Below are 18,591 nucleotides of genomic sequence, written 5' to 3' on the forward strand. Positions count from 1 at the left end.
GGGGGGGGGCATGCCCGACAGGGGAGCAATTCCCCCTCCCCTGATCCCGCCTTTGCTTGAAAAAATATTCTTGCAATGATTCTTGTACTGATATTTATTCCTTGCATGCGAAATTTAATAAGATTTTGATATGTTTTCATTCTTAATATTATTTTTACTATGAAAAAATGTAATGAAAAATGCAGTTTTGCTTAATAACTACTAGTGTAAATAGAAATTCATATTTTTTGAAGTTTTATAAATCTCTATTAGAATACCTAACGATTTTTACTCAATCGCGTAAACGATGAATTAAAAATGGATATTTCGTTTTGAAACAGTAGCGCTTAACAAAAGCTTTTTCTCCCTCTCAAAGAAAAAGAGCCATTATACATGAAAATATAATATCCACTGAATTGACGTTATATTTCGCATCTATAGTACTATTATATAAGTACTATATAAGTACTATAAATTATTTTTTAAATTCAAAGATATCATTAATGTGGATTAAAAAGGTAAATATGATTTGTTATTAACACGTATATCAACGAAATTGTTCTCATCCTACATGAACTTAGAACTGAAGTAAATTAAAAAGGATGCACATTTTTTTTTTAAAACTTGGCAATTGTATCTGGGAAATAACAGAAGTCAAAAGAGCTAGGAAGGAAAAAATATCAGTAGAAAGAACCTATTCAGTACCATCACAGGGGATATTGATAACAACCTTTGATGTTATATATCAACGTTATCATTGTCAAAGTTCAAAGGACAAGAAAAAGTGTAATTTAACCTAAAAGCAATAATCTTATCAGTAAAAATGTCTTCTTCATTGCTTGATATTTCAGAGGAAAGTGCAATGTTGACCACAGTTCAAAAATGACTTTCGGAAAAGTGAATCACATACGCGATTCATCCATCAAACTGTCATGACCCACCTGGACCTCCTAGACCGATAATCACCCCTTTTAACCACAAATTGAAGTGGAAAGGGGAAAGCATACCTTTTGTCCGACCCTCGACACTTTTCGTGGCATCTTTCTAAAATATGTCTGCCGCTTGTAGTAAGAAACTAAGAGAGAGGGGAAACGCCAGGAGGGTTAAGCATAACCATTTGTTGTATCTCTAAAATTAAAAACATTTTATGAATAATACTTGTTGATTTTCTAATAACACTCTATAATTCTATATGGAAAAAAATATACAAACAGTACTTACTCTGGATGATTGTAAACGTATATCGCAGTAGGAGGCAGTCTATAGTAGACATTATTAACAGCTGTAATGATTATGCCGCAAACAAGAATCACTCCATTGAGCACAAAAGCAAGCAGAGGATGTCTAAGTAATTACAAATAGTGAATAAGAAATTAAAATTTATTTAATTTTATTAAGGGATTGTTGGCGGACATACGTACTTTTTAAGAGGAATAAGAACAACTAAGCTTAACATATACAGGTGCGTGTCAACTGGGATATACCAATGCCACGGTAGACACTGGAATATAAAATTAATATAGTTTTAGCACTTCTTTGATCATAATATAAAAAGTTTACTTATTTTTTAAATCAGTTCAATGTTTCAGATTTAAATATATATGTAACTATTCATCTATAAAAACAAACACCGAAAAACTAAACTATTATACTTTATAACCTATGAAAGGATATGATCCTCTTAATAAAAATAGTTGCAAAATAATATAACCTAAAAATAGATACAAAATAAAACAACACTTACACGGAAAAGAATACAAAACATTTAAAATAGATCACATCGGGACAACTCAAATTCGGAATTGAAATACGACTGATGACAAATAGGGTTTGCAAAAATAGGGTAAATTTTTCTTATTCACATTAGATGGCATTCGGTAAAAATATAGCTGCCAACTGACCCGCATTCTGCGCAAGATTTTATGTTTATATTCAAAGTAATATTAAGATTAAAGCTTTTGTAATAAATTATTTGATAGTTAAATTTGATTTAGAATTCTTTATAGTCCCTACAAAACTTTTACATTCATGTTTGTCCTATTTTAACAAATTTAATTTAATATACTTTTAACTACTACTACTTTTAACTATTGCAACTTAAACATGCATGACGACAGCTCAGAGATGGCAAAGGTGACTAAAATTATAAGAAGTGATAGAAACACACTTCATCTTTATTTATTTAATTATTGAATCGTAACCACAATCATGACTTACGACTTACATTGTCTACTAATCATATTTAAAGCGAAAACATTCTTTGCAGAAATTCTGAACAGTAAACTGAAAGAAATATGCTACAAAGAAAGTTGAAAATGTAACTTTCGTTTAAAAGATTATCGCAATTCATTATTCACCAGTATTTTACATTTTTAGTTGCCTGTATTTTAATTATGATTGTGTCTAGTGTCCTTTTAACAATATCAGTCACCCCAGAGACTCTGTATACAAACTGCTTATATTTTTTAATTTTATTGTAATTTCACGATGAATGGGATATGGTCTTCTGCGCGGCCCAGGTGCCCAGCTTTTGTTAAATAAAGTAAGTAAAGTAGTGTCCTTTTAAATGGCAGTTGCTGTTTTGATAAAGAAAAAAGTAATAAAACTAGTGTTTAATTGCTAGGATTAATTTTCGAAACAAGGTAGATTTGATTTCACAATATAGTAATATAAACCTTTATAATAGGATATGAAATTAGTAACATTACATAAGTTTTTTGGTGGTAATCAACAGAAGAAATATCCATTTGGTATAAACAAGTATGTGCTATCACTTTTTCTGTGAACAATTTTTTATGTGTAGACCGCTTTTTGTGCCTGGGCATAAATGGAGTCAAATATTGTTTCGCTACCACTTTATGTACCGTGAGGAGGAAAAACTCATGGGCTGACATCTATGCATACTATTCTAAGTATGTTCTCATGGATCCCAAAAGTTGACAGCTATCGTTCTGATACACGATTTTAAAAATTAAAAAAAAAAAAAGCGATAAGTGAGGAAAAATCTTACCGCCTTTGCGCTGGGAATGAAGTTATTTATGTACAGAAAATTGGCCCACCAATAATTTTGACATTTTTCAGTCAAACCTTGAACAACAGTCTCTTTCCAGACTGGTCCTGATCCGAGAAGAGGCATCAGCTGCACACTGACAATAACCAGCATGAATGAAGGAGACAGCCTAGAAAATACTATCTGGATTAATCATTAACGGATCTTCTATATATACAAGCTGTTCAAATAAAAGACTAATGCATTGTTGTCTACTGCTTAGACCAGACATCATGAATGTAATGTAGGTATAGTAGGGAAGAACGGGGCTTCCCTTCTATACCCACATTACATACCTACATTAGATACCCACATTACACATTACAAGGGACGAAGGTAAGTTGACATAGGACGCATTTTTACTGTAGTGAGTATTGAAGGATTCTATCGTTACTGTTATACCACTCAACAATTGAGATTAGTTATAGGATGGATAGATAAATGGTACAATTATTTAATGAAATGTTCCAAAGAGTTATTTGGTGCACTATCCGGTAGCCCTACTTTTGGGAAAAAGTCATATTGAGGTAAGTTGGCAAATGGCAGGCGTCAAATTTCATCAAGCTTTTTATAAAATTCATTTTATCAAAATTTTATTTTTTCTGACGAATAATTTAATTCTTAACTAGGATTTTTTTATTAAATTCTTATTACATTGAGAGAGTTTAAATTAAAATTTTAATTGCTAATTTTTTAGTGATTAAAATGCTCGCTTATTTTGTTAGCAATTTCAACTTATTTCTATAACTTCAACATTATATATATATATATATATATATATATATATATCTAATCAATACATGATATATATGAGNATATATATATATATATATAATATTTACTAAAATGTATTTTTTTGGCATGGAATGGAATATTATCATTGGACAAATTAATTCTCTAATTGGGTGCAGAGATTTTTCAATTAGTTTAAAAATTTTCGAGATATAGTGAAATACGTAAGAAGTAAAATTAACAATTAGTGGTCCAAACTTTGTACCGCTGTCTTGACCAAAAATTTTCAATCGAAATTTGCTGTTCCTAAAAGGGGTAACGTAAGAGTTAAAAATATATGTTCATTGTTTTACATAAAAAATGATTTTTTTTTTCTTTTTTTTTTTAGCTTTACTCATTTTTTTAAAGATACATTTTAAGTTATGCCCATTTTCTTTATATACACATTTGTGCCATGATCAATTTTTTTAAAAATTCATTTCAGTTCCTGTCAATTGTTTTAACTCCCGTTTTTAGCTATGTTCATTTTTGCCAAAAATGCATTCTTAAACGCACAATTTGTGTTATGCCCAAAATTTAAAAAATACCAACGACATAAAACACTACATATTTCATGAATATAAATAAACAAATGGTATTAATTGTGCTCGTACTCACCGCCAGAATCTTCTAATTATGAAAAGTGGCACATTAAGGGTCCTTGCCTTCATTTTCTTAACTCCATAAGCAACTAGTACAGAGCTGAAAAATCAAAGTAGCGAATAATGTATTGAAAGGGATGACTTAAACCTAATCAAAGTGATAACTACAGCTAATAACATGGTTATGCCTAATGCATGGTGTGTTATCGTTGCAGTTTTAAGACTTGTGTTTATTGCTACGCTGAATTAATTTTCGGATTAGATTTAATTGAATCCCTGCAAGCAACGTCACGCATGTGCATCGAACCTGATTGGCTGATCCACACGTTACGCCGATTACAAATATTCAATCATCGTATTGACCAATAACAGACTATTTTTAAAATATTTAATAAGAGGAAAAAACTATTTTTCATCGTTTCATTATCTGAAATTAGATTTTATGTTCCATAGTTAAATTCGAGGACCAGTAGCTATATCTAGACTGGATTTGTTTTTGGCGTAAAAACAAGCTGAAAATGAAGGAAAAAAAAAGTCGAACAATGGTTTGTTTTTGTAAAGAAAAATATATAAAGAACTGCTGTAAGTGTTGAAAATGGTAGAAAATGGAAACATAAAACGAGAACCATATTAACAAATTTAGTACTTTATTCTGATTGGAAAAGCGTATTGAGAAATATTAAAGAATTTTTCATAATTCATTCAATATATTGTCGTTATGAAAATAGTTTTTTTTTTTTTTAATTTGCCATTCCTTTTTCATTGCATTTTACTTTCATTAATTTAATGAAAGCAATCTAAATATTAAATAAATAATAGATTATCTATTGGATCTAAATGTAATTATATGTTTTAAAAATCATTATTGGTTCCAGAAAAGTATTAACTCTTGGGACTCCCTGAACAGTTCGGCGGAACATTCAGGAATCGCTGATACATAGCCGCACATCATACAAAATGCTTTTTTGCAGTAGAGTTATTCGTCACATTTTTTTTCTTCCAGAACTGTGATATTTTTGTCATAAAATTGCTCCTAAGTACATATATTGTTTTTATATACTTCCACTAGATAATAGCTTAATATTCTGAAATATTTTTTGCTTGCCTAGAAATTGAGGAGTTTTTCTAAAAATTCGCTGTAATGCACAGTTTAAAAAACGTGACTCATCGTTCTCTCATATTATTTCAAGCACTTCATATATATATTAAAAATTGCATTGCTTATTTAACCGTATTAGCTCGATTCTAAAACTAATAATTTCTAAATTATCAGTTTTAACTTTATTAATATTGTATATTAGATGTATATTATCACATATGATAGAAAATAAATTAAAATGTTTATGAAATACCTAATAAAGAAAAATGTCTCCACATTTAAAAATCCATTGATAACAAACTGAAATAAAATCTCTTTTCCCTTTTCTCTAGCAACTAAAAGAGAACCTGAAAAGTATAAATTACTGAAATGAATAATACAAAGTATACAAAAGTAATACAAAAAACATTTTTTTTTTACTCAATTGAAACTGCAACTCTATTAAAGCCTTTAACTTTTAAGTATGACCAGCTGCCTTTGGCGAACAGCTTGGTAACCAATCCGAATGCACAGCACAATTGTAGTCAGGAATTCTAATTCTTCACCCCTTCTTACAATCCCTCTATCTATCTACCTACCCTCTTACAATACAATCGTAACACCTTAATTAGTTCTAAACGATATATTACTCTATCAAGTGGCTTGTTACAGAAAAAGCTAAGATTCATCTTCACACGTTTTATCTTTTAAAATGTCAGGAACAACTAAGGACAACTTGATATCGTGTCCAACACTTTAGTTTCCTTTTTTTCCGCTTTGCCGTATAGGTAGAATATAATAAAATCAGAATTTTTTAACAGTAAGCAATAAAAATGGCGCTATGTACTTTTTTCAAAAAATCTTATAATTACTAAAAAAAAATTTTAAAAAATACCAAAAATCCCCACTGCAAGCCTGAAAATTGATGAAGTAATAAATACGGTTAAAAATCACTCATCATAGTATTATAATGATATGAACATACACGCTTCGTTTCTGTAATTTAAGATAGTATATAAAGTGTGATTTAAAATCACTTTGGAGACATAAAACAATCACTGCATGTTCGAAAATTGAGAGAGCAATATGCTTGATTTACGGTCAACCACAGTATTGTAGTGACCTAAAAGCAAATTCAGCTTTAAAATTGAAATAATTATAAGTATAATATGAAATAACATTTGGGCTTTGTGATGACATAAAATACTATTTCCATGAATGAAAATCGAGAAGGTTATACGTAAGATTTGAAATTACGCGTAATATTGTGATGAAATAAAAATACTCACTTCCTGCCTGAAAATTGATATAGTAGTAGGTATGATTCAAGATAACCCACAGTAATGTGACGACTTTCATTCCATGAAATATTTTAATCGTATCTGGCGAATCATCTTTTTTAAGCAAACGGACAGTATTAGAATAAAAAGAAAAGCACTGTATGCATTTTAAGAAGAAACCTAAAATATAAGAAAATATCGATTACGTTTGGTTTGTAAAATATAAATAACAGTACTGAACAAAAATATAAACTTGGAATGCATGTTTTCAGTCAATTCAGATTAAATAGGGATTTATTTCCTATACATAAAATTTTATAAATAAAAGAAGAAAATAAATTAATGTTTCTGAAAAATGCACTTAACTTCTGTTAGACCTTCGTGATTGAATTTGATACAGCATAATATGATTGTATGCCTTTAAAATAACTTTACAAGCTCATATATTAGTACAAAAAAAATTAAAGATTACATTTGCATGAAACATGAGCATAAATCTTATACAGGTACCTTAGATCACTTTTTACTTGAAGGAAATCTTACAAGTAAATGTATATGTATAAGGCAAAGAATAATTGAAAGGATAAAAGGGGTTGAAAGAAATCAAAGAATAAGTTTTGTAAGGGAGTTTTTTTTCCAGCATGACAAATTGTTAAATATTGCATTGAAGATTAACAATTTAAACTTACCTTTCTTCCATTAAAATAGTTCTAACTTACTTAGTTTCTTTTCAGCATCCTTGCTTTTCCGAAGAATAATCGTGGTATCGATTGCTGTTGCACTTATTCCAAAAAGGAGTAAAACTGATAAAATTACACTGGAAAAAAATTACATTTTAGATCGAAACAAAAATTCTATAACATAAATGTTCTTTAACTTCAAAAATATTTATATCTCAATATTTTTTTTATAAAAGTGGGCTTGAGGTAATATAGCAAGCCACACTTTATATAAGCCACACTAAGTATAAACCACCCTTTTTTATGAGACGAATTTTTAAATCAAACTATTTTTTAGAACACAAAATCCCCCAGTTTGTAAAACGTGGTTGTGTTATAAAATGCTGATGATTACTCCATACATGTGACATCATTTTTCCAAGCCTTTAATGTAATACCATTGAGTATCCCCTTAACCTTTTCAGGGGGTGTGGCAATGGATAACAGTTGCTGCTCTGAGCACACTAAATCTATATGTAACTTTCGTTACCTTTTTATATTTATCATTTTTATATTGTGCACCATATCTTCAGGATTTAACCTGGACCAAATCACAGGTCAGTCCATCGACCGAAAGTTGTACCATCTATCGTGATATAGCCTCCCTTTGGTGTCCCTTTTCTCTCAAACTGATCTAGTTACGTGCATGCACTTCAGATTACCAGTATTCCCTGGATTGCCCCCTATGGGTGCCGATCAAGGTTAAACTAAGATTAACTTTTTCCAAAACTGTAAATTTCGATTAAAAATTTTAGTCAGGCAGAACATTCGCATGTGAGACCTTAAACAGTACATTCTAAGTGAAGCGACATGCTTTAGCTCATTAGTATAGGGCTCAAAATTCAAAACGTTCGAAAGCAATTATTTTTATATTTCTAGTGGCTCTAGTGGTTGAATAAGTGTTGCCAAACAGGCTAAACCGGAAAGGGTTAAATGCTACGAATAGTTGACTTGCAACAAACATTTGAAAATGAAACACGACAACACGGTTCAAAAGTTTAGGAACATTTTGCAACATTTTCTTTGAATAGCGATATATTTAGTTTTTGAGTCACAGTTAGGTAATGCCGTTTATTAATTAAATTACTCCAGTGGAAACGAATGTATTTCATTGTGTTCAATAAAAACAATTTCCCTACCATATACCAAGAGGATAAGTTATATTCAGTGCTTTGTTGAAATAACCTACTTATGAAACAGGACCACGCAATCGTGGAAAAGAAGCTAAATTTGTTTACTACCGTTGGCAACTCCAATGCCTTAGAAAAAATAACTAACCCATAGAATATAAATAGTATGTTACTCTACAATAATTAAAAAAAAATAAAACTCAGTCATCAGGTCACAAAGTATAATGGGATACCTGCAAGTGATGTAGTGTGAGTATCTCGATCCTGATTGGTTTTTGAAATGCAACAATTGTTTACATTAGCAACTTTTCATTCCATTCCATTTCGTGTAATCCAAGCCCGCCAAATATCCAATTCTCATAAGTGACACAGTCTACATTCTTTCACAAAGATTTCAATTCTTGCCTCATATATTTCTTACTTAACACAAGGACGGGCATGAAGCCATGTAGAATATAAGCAAACTAATTATGCATCGTAGTTGCCAGGTACACAAAACAAAAATATACACGTTTGCAATAAAATACATAAACAAATAATAAATCTAAATTAAGGAAAAGACATGGATCAGAAAGAATTATATTTCAACAAATTCGTTGCGCAACACGGTGCTGCATTTAATTTATTTTACGTTAATTAATATTTTAATTTATGTTGGAAAACTTAGCTCATATTTAACATGCCATTTTGCATATAAACGATCAGCTGGCGCTGATGCCATAAGTCACATCACCTTCCGTGACCTTCTTCTTCATGAAGTGCAAGTACCCAATTTGAAAATTTTTCTAATTTAATCTTGAGGGCCGGGATAGCCTGGTTGGTAGGTCAGTGGGCCCATGTCCAAGAGGTCGTGAGTTCTATCTCCGCCTGCCGAAGACTCTCTGTGTAGTAAAAGGTGACTAATGCACGTTGAATCAGCAAGATCACAAAGTCTTCCATGTTCACATAACAAATCAAACCTCATGGGGTAATGATCCAGGAGTTTCCTTGTCTTCTAGATTGAGTTCAAAATTACAAGGCAACGGAATTGAACAGTAGCAGTCGTAAACCCAAAAATTGGGTCGGCTATTCAACGACGGTTATAAAATAATTTAATGTTGAACTATTATCTTTCCTTTTCATTCAAACAACAACCAATAGAACTTCAGGTGATAGAAATATGCGTATTAAGGAAAGAAATAAACTAGACACCCTTTTTGTCACAAACAGAAACTATTTCGAAATTTATACTTTTAATGTTTGAGATTAAAAATAGAGACATAAATGAAAATTATTGTCATTACGAATTAAAAAATGTGAACACATAACGTTAGAAAAAAAAAAGAGTCAGATCACTAGTATCAATTTTCAGGGCTAAATTGTCAATTTTCATTTAATAATTTATCAAACAAATATAAAGGAATTCAATTCAGATATAGTCCTAAATTTTAATTTCTGGTACGTACTGGGTTGTTATTTGTAAATGGTTAACATCAGCATGATGCTATTTGTCATTTAGGTATATTTTCTTGATCTACATTCATCTTGAAAAGCGATCAAAGAGAACTGTGCTTTTTTTCTCCTTGCTAAGTTTGGTATATTTTTATATAAAATTGGGTATACTATAGCCTACGTCACAGATCGTGTTATTCCTACTAAATTTAACTAGTAAACAGCATTTTCTGCGAACCTGATTTCTAGCAACAAGTAAAAGCATCAAACGAAGTGTCTTGTTTATAAGTCACTACTCGCCAGGTTGGAATTATATTAATCTAGTTCCTTTGGAAATAATTTATATTGTTGTTTTACCGAAGTTTATGAAGTTAGTAAGCATATTTAAAACTCAGTTTATTAATTAAACTAAAAGGTAAATGTTATTCCTAGTAAGTGGAAGTAGTTGTGCTTTTTTCATATTATACCCAATTGAATTATTAATATTTCATTAACTATTATGTGATTGCTGCTTACAATATCTAAGGACTAATTTGTAATACAAATATAAGTCGAAATATGTATATCGAAATTTAAGTTTCGGTCTGCGTACAAGAATATGTCTTAAACAAAAATACGTACTATACTTATATAGTGCTATATTTTTGTATCTAGATGAAGAAATACAGCGAGTTAGGACTTCGTAGTGATCCAAAAAGAACAGCGAATGTCGTTCCTGTGTTGGAAAAATAATAGCGAGCAAGGGGCGGAAGGCTCTTATTTAATTTATATTTTATAGCACTGTTTTTGTAAAAACATGTTTTGTAAAAATTAAATTTAATATAAAAACATTAAATTTACATTTAATTTTTGTTTTTTATAAAAACATTAATATAAAAATTAAATTATATAAAATTATATTACTTACATAACCACAATCTGGCTTACGCTGAGAACTATTTGTTTTTCCTTGATTTCACAATTCGGTATGGTAATATTAAACTCAACGCCAATTGCTTCCATCACTAAAATGTATTATATAATATTTTAATATGTAAAAGTTTGCATGTAGTAATCTAGATATTGATAATCTTAAGTAAGGTTTTATCTATCTCGTATTTACAGCCATGGAGTAAAATTATTTTTTATCAAATTTGATTTGGAATTCGATAAAAAAAAACTTTCGAAGTCACAAGAAAATTTTATTTTAAGTATTAAAAGCGAATATTAAGTAGTTTTTTGCGAGGTAATTGAACATCGATTCAGTGAATGAATTCAGAGGTGTGACAAGCACCAAAACAATGAGCAGTAAATTGGACCATAATGTGCTAATAATAATTAACTTTGCGATGTCTTGCATCAAATCTATTTCTACCAAATTATAAGTTACAATTCAGCTCTAGAATTCAAGATTCAAAGGTGTGACAAGCACCGTAACAATGTGTTGTAAATTGGACCAAAACATGCTAATAATAATTAACGTGTTGATACGTCTTTCATCAAATCTATCTTTACCATTTTTTCCTTATAATTTAACCAATTTCATCTTGTAAATAGTGTATGTGCCATAGAGTAGTTGAAAATTCTATCGTTTTACGAACGGTCTTGATATTTTGTTCTGATAACTGTAAGTGCTTAGATTTATATCAATAAAGCCTTACTGAGACTATTCACAAAAATCCTTCACTATTCCAGACTTATTCTGCCGTGCAATTGAAAAAACTACGTGCTTTGCGATTGATTGCGAGAAAAGTGGCTTGTCAACTATTTTTTTTCCATTGACAATGCTATGACCACTGAAATAGAATTTCAAAAAATTGATTAAAAAAAACTTTTTGTTGAAAAAAAAATTTGCAATTTGTAGTTTACCATACAAAGATGCCAAATATGTAAAAATCTCAATTTTAAATTTTCTGTCCCTCACGTTGATTTTTCAATTGCACAGCAATATTGTAAAATGCTTAAACTAAATCACGCAAGTTGAGCAGTGAAATGTTCTCATTAGTTTTTAAATATTTATAGACTCAGCGCGATAAGCTTAATAATGTCACCGTGAATAGAATAAAAAATACTTTGGTCTCATTAATTTAATTACATATAATCAAGTTAATTTGTATTAGATAACTTTTCCAGTTCATCGAGCACATTACAGAAGGACAGCGGTTGTTTGCAAAGAGCCAGTTAACTCAAAAAGCTAATAACATAACAAAATGTAATCTTGATTCTATGTGATAGCATGTAATGTTTTAAAATTTTTGTTTGTCAATTCAATTTAATATAATACGAATTTCGATGTTAATTCAATGCCATGCAACGTAAATTTCATGACATTGAGTTAACTCGTGACTTAGGTTCCTATGGGCTTAGGAAAAATCTAATACGTCACGTTAATGCTATCTAAAGTATTCTCTTCTGAGATAATACTTTAACGTTTATCAATCTTATCAGACACGATTCTCATACAGTTATGTTTTTTTTTACTGAATAACAGATAGTCGTTTAATAAATAGTGTTAAGAAACTGAAGCTGTAAGATATTAATCGAATAAAAGACTTCGTTAACTTCAAAAATACGCAGATCGAAATGAAATATCAGTATAGAAAATCGCTGGGTCATTTACCACATTATTGGAATCTTGCACATTGTTCGAATTTTAGGCATAAATTCAAATTCAACAATGGCATAACTATTTCCACACCAGTCACATCAGCTTATTTGGGTGCACTGGAAACTTGTTTCATTCCTATGACTACTGATCCTAGTTAACAACACAGTTCCTCACTATCTCTCCATACAGCGAGGAAATGTATTTTACCCTAATTAGTTACCCTATTCACAGCCACAATGTTTTTCTTTTCTTCTTTTTTTGTTATGCTTTCATTCATATTTATTTTATTTATTTTTTTAATTAGTATCAATCTCGACTACTGCTGTTTTTCTAGTTCTTTTACACTTATATTTTCCATTTTTCTTAAAAACTTAGCTTTTAATCACTTCTGTTTCTTCTCATTAACGTCTGGCAGGTTTTGAGAATGGGCACATATTTTATGAGTGCTTGAAACTTGTTGTTGACTTTTACTTTCATCTGGTGAAGCCAATACAGTTATTTAATCAAGTAAATAGTCGCTATCACAAATAAATTAAATATCGGAAGAATGTCTCATTTCTTTTATCATTTAGCCGAATTTTTTGGGATTTACCGCGAAATTTTATTTTTATGTTTGAAATTATTGCTTAACTAAATAAATGAAAATACCTTTATTTGCAATCTTCTCTACCTCATCTCGACTGCATGATGATGGAACGCACACGCTCGTACGAAATTTTAAATGATAATAGTACCTTGCTCGGCGTAACAGCTCTCCCGTAACCTAAACAAATACAAAATAACTCCATGTTATTCACAGATCTGCTACATATACGGAAAAGATCGAAGACTTGTAGCCAAAAAAGTTTATTTTTGCCTATAATTTGAGAACAGAAGACAAGTCTTGACTACCATTTGTTATTAACAATCAAAGAATATAGAAATGAAAGTTTTTATTAATTGTGAATAGCATAATTTATTTCATTTTCATTGATACATTTTATTTTGTGATTTCCTTTTATGAATTATAGTCAGGGTTCTTAAAGGTCCTCCAAAATTTATGTTATAAAATATAATCTTTGTTCTTAAAATTTAATGATTAAATTTTTCGAGATCACCACTAAGACCTAGAAAATTTCATGCGTCTGTAGAAGTCTGATATTCTAACGTGATATATATTTCATTATGGCATTTTAGTGCATATATAAACCGATAATGAATAGGAATAATCAAAAAACAATAATTTCTCTCGAAAAAATTTTGAAAGTTGTGAAAAAGCAACTATTAACACTAGATTGCTTAAGGAAGTCATTTTGACTGCGTTTTAATTTCAATTAGAAAAAACAATGATGACACAATTTCTTAGAATTTTGTGACTTTTTGTACAGCATATAAATTTTTTTATTGTTAATATTTACTAATAACTTGTTATGTAACTGTAAATAATATAAAAAATATTAAAAATTAATTTTAAACAAATTTCTATACGCTTTTACAATCCAGTCATTTTGACTGCTTTCGGGCAATATAGGTATATACTAAGTTTCAGATTTTCTAGTGTTAAAGTCGAAAGTATAACACATTCTCACCGTATTTCGATCAGTGATGTTCATGAATTCTGTGATTTCTGAATCTGCTGAAACGAAACGGAGTCTTTCGGGTAGCGGAGGTTGGACATAGACTGTACAATACTGTCCTTGGAAATGTCCTGTAACATTGACATCAATACACTCATCATATTCACCCAGTGAATTGATGGATCCACTCAATATACCATTGGGGAGCTTTCCCGAAGCGTCTAACACTGAAACATATGCAAAAATAATATATTAATATCGAAAAGAATTGCCAAAATAAATTTGTAATATAAAAATTAATTAATTATTACAACGATAATAAAAGCAAATAAAAAAATTTACACACACTCTCTCTCTCTCTCTTTCTTTCTCTCTCTTTCTTTCTCTCTCTTTCTCAACTCTTAGCCCCCATTCTCAAAAATCGAAAAATTTCAATTAGTACATTCGAGAGGGATGTTTAAAAGATTATTTTTTCATAAGTTTAGCATTAATCATTTATACAAATTAAACTGTAGACGATAGGATACCTAAAAGTGACGTAGTGCGGACATCTCGATCCTGATTGGTTTTTGAAACGTGGCATTTGCTTACGTTAGCAACTGTTCTTTCAACTCTATATCAAGTAAGCCAAACCCGTCAAGTCTCAATTCTCTTAAGTAACACATTCTATATTCTTGCACAAGGATTCTTTCACAAGGAAAACAATTCTTTCACTATATGTTTCTCACTTAACACAAAGACATGCACGAAACCATGTGAAACATAAATAATAATTAATTATGCATTGAAGTTGCCTAGTACATAAAACAAAAATATATAATGGTTACTAGAAATATATAAACAAATGCTAAATCTAAGTTAAGTAAAAGATATTGGCTGGAAAGAAAAATTTAGGAACCGCTGGGATATACAACCAAAGGGATTATAATAGATATTTAAAGAAGGAATAATTTTTCAAATTTTTTTCTTTTTATTTCAATCCTTTTTCTTTTAATTTTTTTTTCAAGTAGTAGTGAATGTGTTAATGTCCATGCATAAAATATATAGAATATAGAATGTCATTACATAGAATGTCTAACTAGACATTGTATAGAGTGTCTAATCATTGTATAAAAAGTAGAAAATAATCTCTCGTTACACGGCAAATGAACAAATACAAATATGGTGACCTGAACCAATTAGGCAACTGGCCAAGTTTTCACATTTTTTCAATAGTTAATATTTAACAATAAAAGTACATCAATGCTGTAAAACTCTGAAAAACAGAATTCTCATTAAAATATCTAATGTTTCTATTCAAAATTTTGATTCCTCAGAATCCATCAATTTGTGTTGGAAAGATTCATGCGGAGGGAAAGTTCTTTAACAGGTTGCATATTTCAAAGTTTTAATTACATTAAATGTATTTTGCCTACAAAAATATTTTTAAATAAAATTCTTAAAAGTCTACATGTTTAACCAAATTTTACCACATATTTATGTTATTATTATTGCTGAATTAATTTTTATAGCTGTAGATTATTTCCATTATGATTTTTTTTTTAAAAAAGGAAAGAAATACTATTAAATCCAGTTAATAAAAAGTTTGAAAAAAGGGATCTATTAAATGGAAAGGTCCAATCGGTATCGGTCACTGACTCATTAGGTTTGAGGAAAAAGTGGCTACTAAGTTATTGAAGTTTACCGGCCACTGGCAACTGACAGAAAATTTAAATTTTCAGGTCTAACAGAAAGCATGGCATTTTTAAACACAGAATGAAATATGATAGTTTATATACTTTTAGTCACTGTACAGAATGCGTAGCTATTCTATACAACGACTAGTCACTGTACAGTATGCCCTTGACGGTAATGTATACAAGATAAAAAAATTCTAACCTAAAAAAAATAATTCTTAAGGTAAGACCATTAAACCTTTGAACCATGAATTACACCCTCCTGCGTCGGTATGATTAATGATAAATGTGCGTTAAGATATTTAGCCTTAAAAATAACTCGCACGTACGCATAGTAAACGGTTTTTTCTATTTCTGAATAATCATTTAATCGTTTTCAGTTAAAATCTTCATTTCATGTGATTCCATGTGAAAAGTAAAGATGCCGCAGGAATCTCGCAATATAGTCCAACAACTATGTCTTTTGTTTCCTAACATGTCATATGGTTGAACACAAATACCTCTATTTATTACGATGAAGGTTACTCGATTTCATATTTACTCTTCCACTTCCGTTTAAAATGAAACAATAAATTGAATTTTAAGATGTCTTTCGGCCTTGTTTCAACAACCTCGCAGTGGGATCTCTAACTTGTATAATATGTTTTATGGAATAGTTCGACATCGGCAGGAGTTAATGGGTTTTACCTGTATTTTTATGGTGAAGTTAGCACAGCATTTTAAGCCTCATAATGACTCTTTCAGAATCTGGCTTTTTTTTTTTTCATTAATTCATTTCCACAACAGTTTATGTGTAAAAAACTTTTTTTCTAAAAGTAAATTTCGTTACAAGAAGTTTAAAAGCGAGTTCGCCATTAAAAATTAAAATTTTTCTTTCGAGATTTTTCTGTTCTGTGAAACACGGAAACTGATGTTTTTAAATTTAGAATTGAAGTAATGGAAATATTCTCGATCAATCTGACAACTATAAAAAGTTATTCTAAAGTATATCAAATCAAAACCAATTTTGTTATATTTATTGATATGAGATGACGGATCATATGGTAGTGATGTAATAGATATGTTATGAAAATGATGTAAAACTATGTTTAAGTATTTTAAAAGAGCCTCATATTTATTATCTTCAAAGTTACTCCAACTTTTATTAACACATTTCTTTTTTAATCAGGACAAAAAGTGGGCCACTTCTTTAATAACCAATTCCTTGCTTCACCAATTTATATCTAAATAGCACCTACCGCAGTTTAGTTTATAACGATATTTAAGAATCACTCCACAAAGCGGATGTATGACACATATTGTTACACTCCGAATCATTGGAATTTTAGGCCCATTTAAAAAATTGATGTTGAATACCTTGTGCCCTTTTTTCAGACTCAAAACTTTGAATTATGAACTTTCTAGAGGAAAATATTTTATGAATAAGTATTTAAGTATTCATAAATGATAGCTTTATATTTAATAATAATGTATTTAAATAACGAATAAAAATAATATAAGTTGAGATTTTTAACTTCTTAGTCACCTTTTCTAATAGTTAAATGAACAGCTTACAACTGAAAGAAAGTGAAACCTATTAATTTTTTTCTTATCTCGTTTAATTATTTTTAGAGCTAATTAAATACTACTTAGGCTTAAATAAACACAGTTTCTGTGCTGAGGAAAATATTTAAAAAATCAAATAATCACTGCAGCTATTAATTGCATACTATTGGGCTTAAAAACATAATTACTTAGGCTATCGAAATTATTTTCCGCTCAACACAATCAAAAGACTTAATGTTGACCTCAATACCGGTTTGCATTGACCAATTACATAGACTTAATTGCAGATTCTTTCCTTTCAGCTGAAGTTATAAACGTTCATGTAATATCTCATTCAAATCGCTAATTACCTTTTCTATAATGAAAAATTTTCTTGAAAATAATAGACATATTTATTTTATAAATCTGTATTCATAAAATTTGATTTCAGGAACTTAGAAAATTCTTTTACAAACTGCAGGGCTCCCTCCAAACACAACCTTCCTTTACAAACTAATTTTTTCTAACATAATTAAAAGAAGAAAAAAATGCTGTGTACTTAAACTAAAAACATAGAGCCCCGTTATCCACGATGCTTCAAAGTATGTATATTTTTCCAAGTTTAGCTACGACTTTAAAAGAAATTTCCAGACCCTGCTTAGTGAAAATATATCAGCAGAGATGCCAACTGCTCCGGATTCTTTAAAATGTTTTAAAAAGTGGTAGAAAACTACAAACTAAAAGTTGAAAATTTTCGGTTAATTTTGCCAACTTTTTAAAAAGCTCGATGAAAAAAAAAGTTTCATATCGTATGAGCCCTTGAATTATTTAGTAGTAGTGGTTATTCAAAACCAGATAAATCTTATTTACTAAACCAAGAATGATATCTTTAGAGACTACCACCAGAAAATATTTATATGCTGTCAGGAGTAAATTGGCATCTTGGTATCAGGACTAAAGAGAAATTCATTAAGAGTGGGGGCTAGATTCAGAATGTTGTCGGCTTCAAAAAATCTATTTAATTTTTTATAGCATTTTCTTCTTTATTGTTTTTCGTACATTAGTAAAAAAAAAATTATTCAATTGACAAAAAAAAAACAGTTATATGTTTTGCTTCCACTCTTAAGAAAAAATTATACGAATCAATCTTAATCAGAATCAGGATTTCATGACATTTGAATTTTTAATTCAAATTAAAAGACTTTCGTT

At 29.8% G+C, this 18,591-nt stretch overlaps 1 protein-coding gene across 1 annotated transcript in view; it reads right to left on the reverse strand.

Annotated features, from left to right (window-relative positions):
* LOC122270177 (nose resistant to fluoxetine protein 6-like) overlaps window positions 1-18,591 on the reverse strand; it is a 34,471-nt gene that overhangs the window by 13,232 nt on the left and 2,648 nt on the right. The window contains exons 2-11 of the mRNA XM_043046602.2: window positions 14,195-14,409; window positions 13,275-13,389; window positions 10,947-11,043; window positions 7,479-7,576; window positions 6,769-6,939; window positions 5,754-5,847; window positions 4,418-4,501; window positions 2,990-3,158; window positions 1,401-1,480; window positions 1,201-1,323 (exon numbers count right to left, since the gene is read on the reverse strand). Coding sequence (XP_042902536.1) covers window positions 1,201-1,323; window positions 1,401-1,480; window positions 2,990-3,158; window positions 4,418-4,501; window positions 5,754-5,847; window positions 6,769-6,939; window positions 7,479-7,576; window positions 10,947-11,043; window positions 13,275-13,389; window positions 14,195-14,409 — 1,246 coding nt within the window. The remainder of the gene's footprint in view (window positions 1-1,200; window positions 1,324-1,400; window positions 1,481-2,989; window positions 3,159-4,417; window positions 4,502-5,753; window positions 5,848-6,768; window positions 6,940-7,478; window positions 7,577-10,946; window positions 11,044-13,274; window positions 13,390-14,194; window positions 14,410-18,591) is intronic.

The sequence above is a fragment of the Parasteatoda tepidariorum genome, chromosome 1 (assembly GCF_043381705.1).
Source record: "Parasteatoda tepidariorum isolate YZ-2023 chromosome 1, CAS_Ptep_4.0, whole genome shotgun sequence".
NCBI lineage: Eukaryota > Metazoa > Arthropoda > Arachnida > Araneae > Theridiidae > Parasteatoda > Parasteatoda tepidariorum.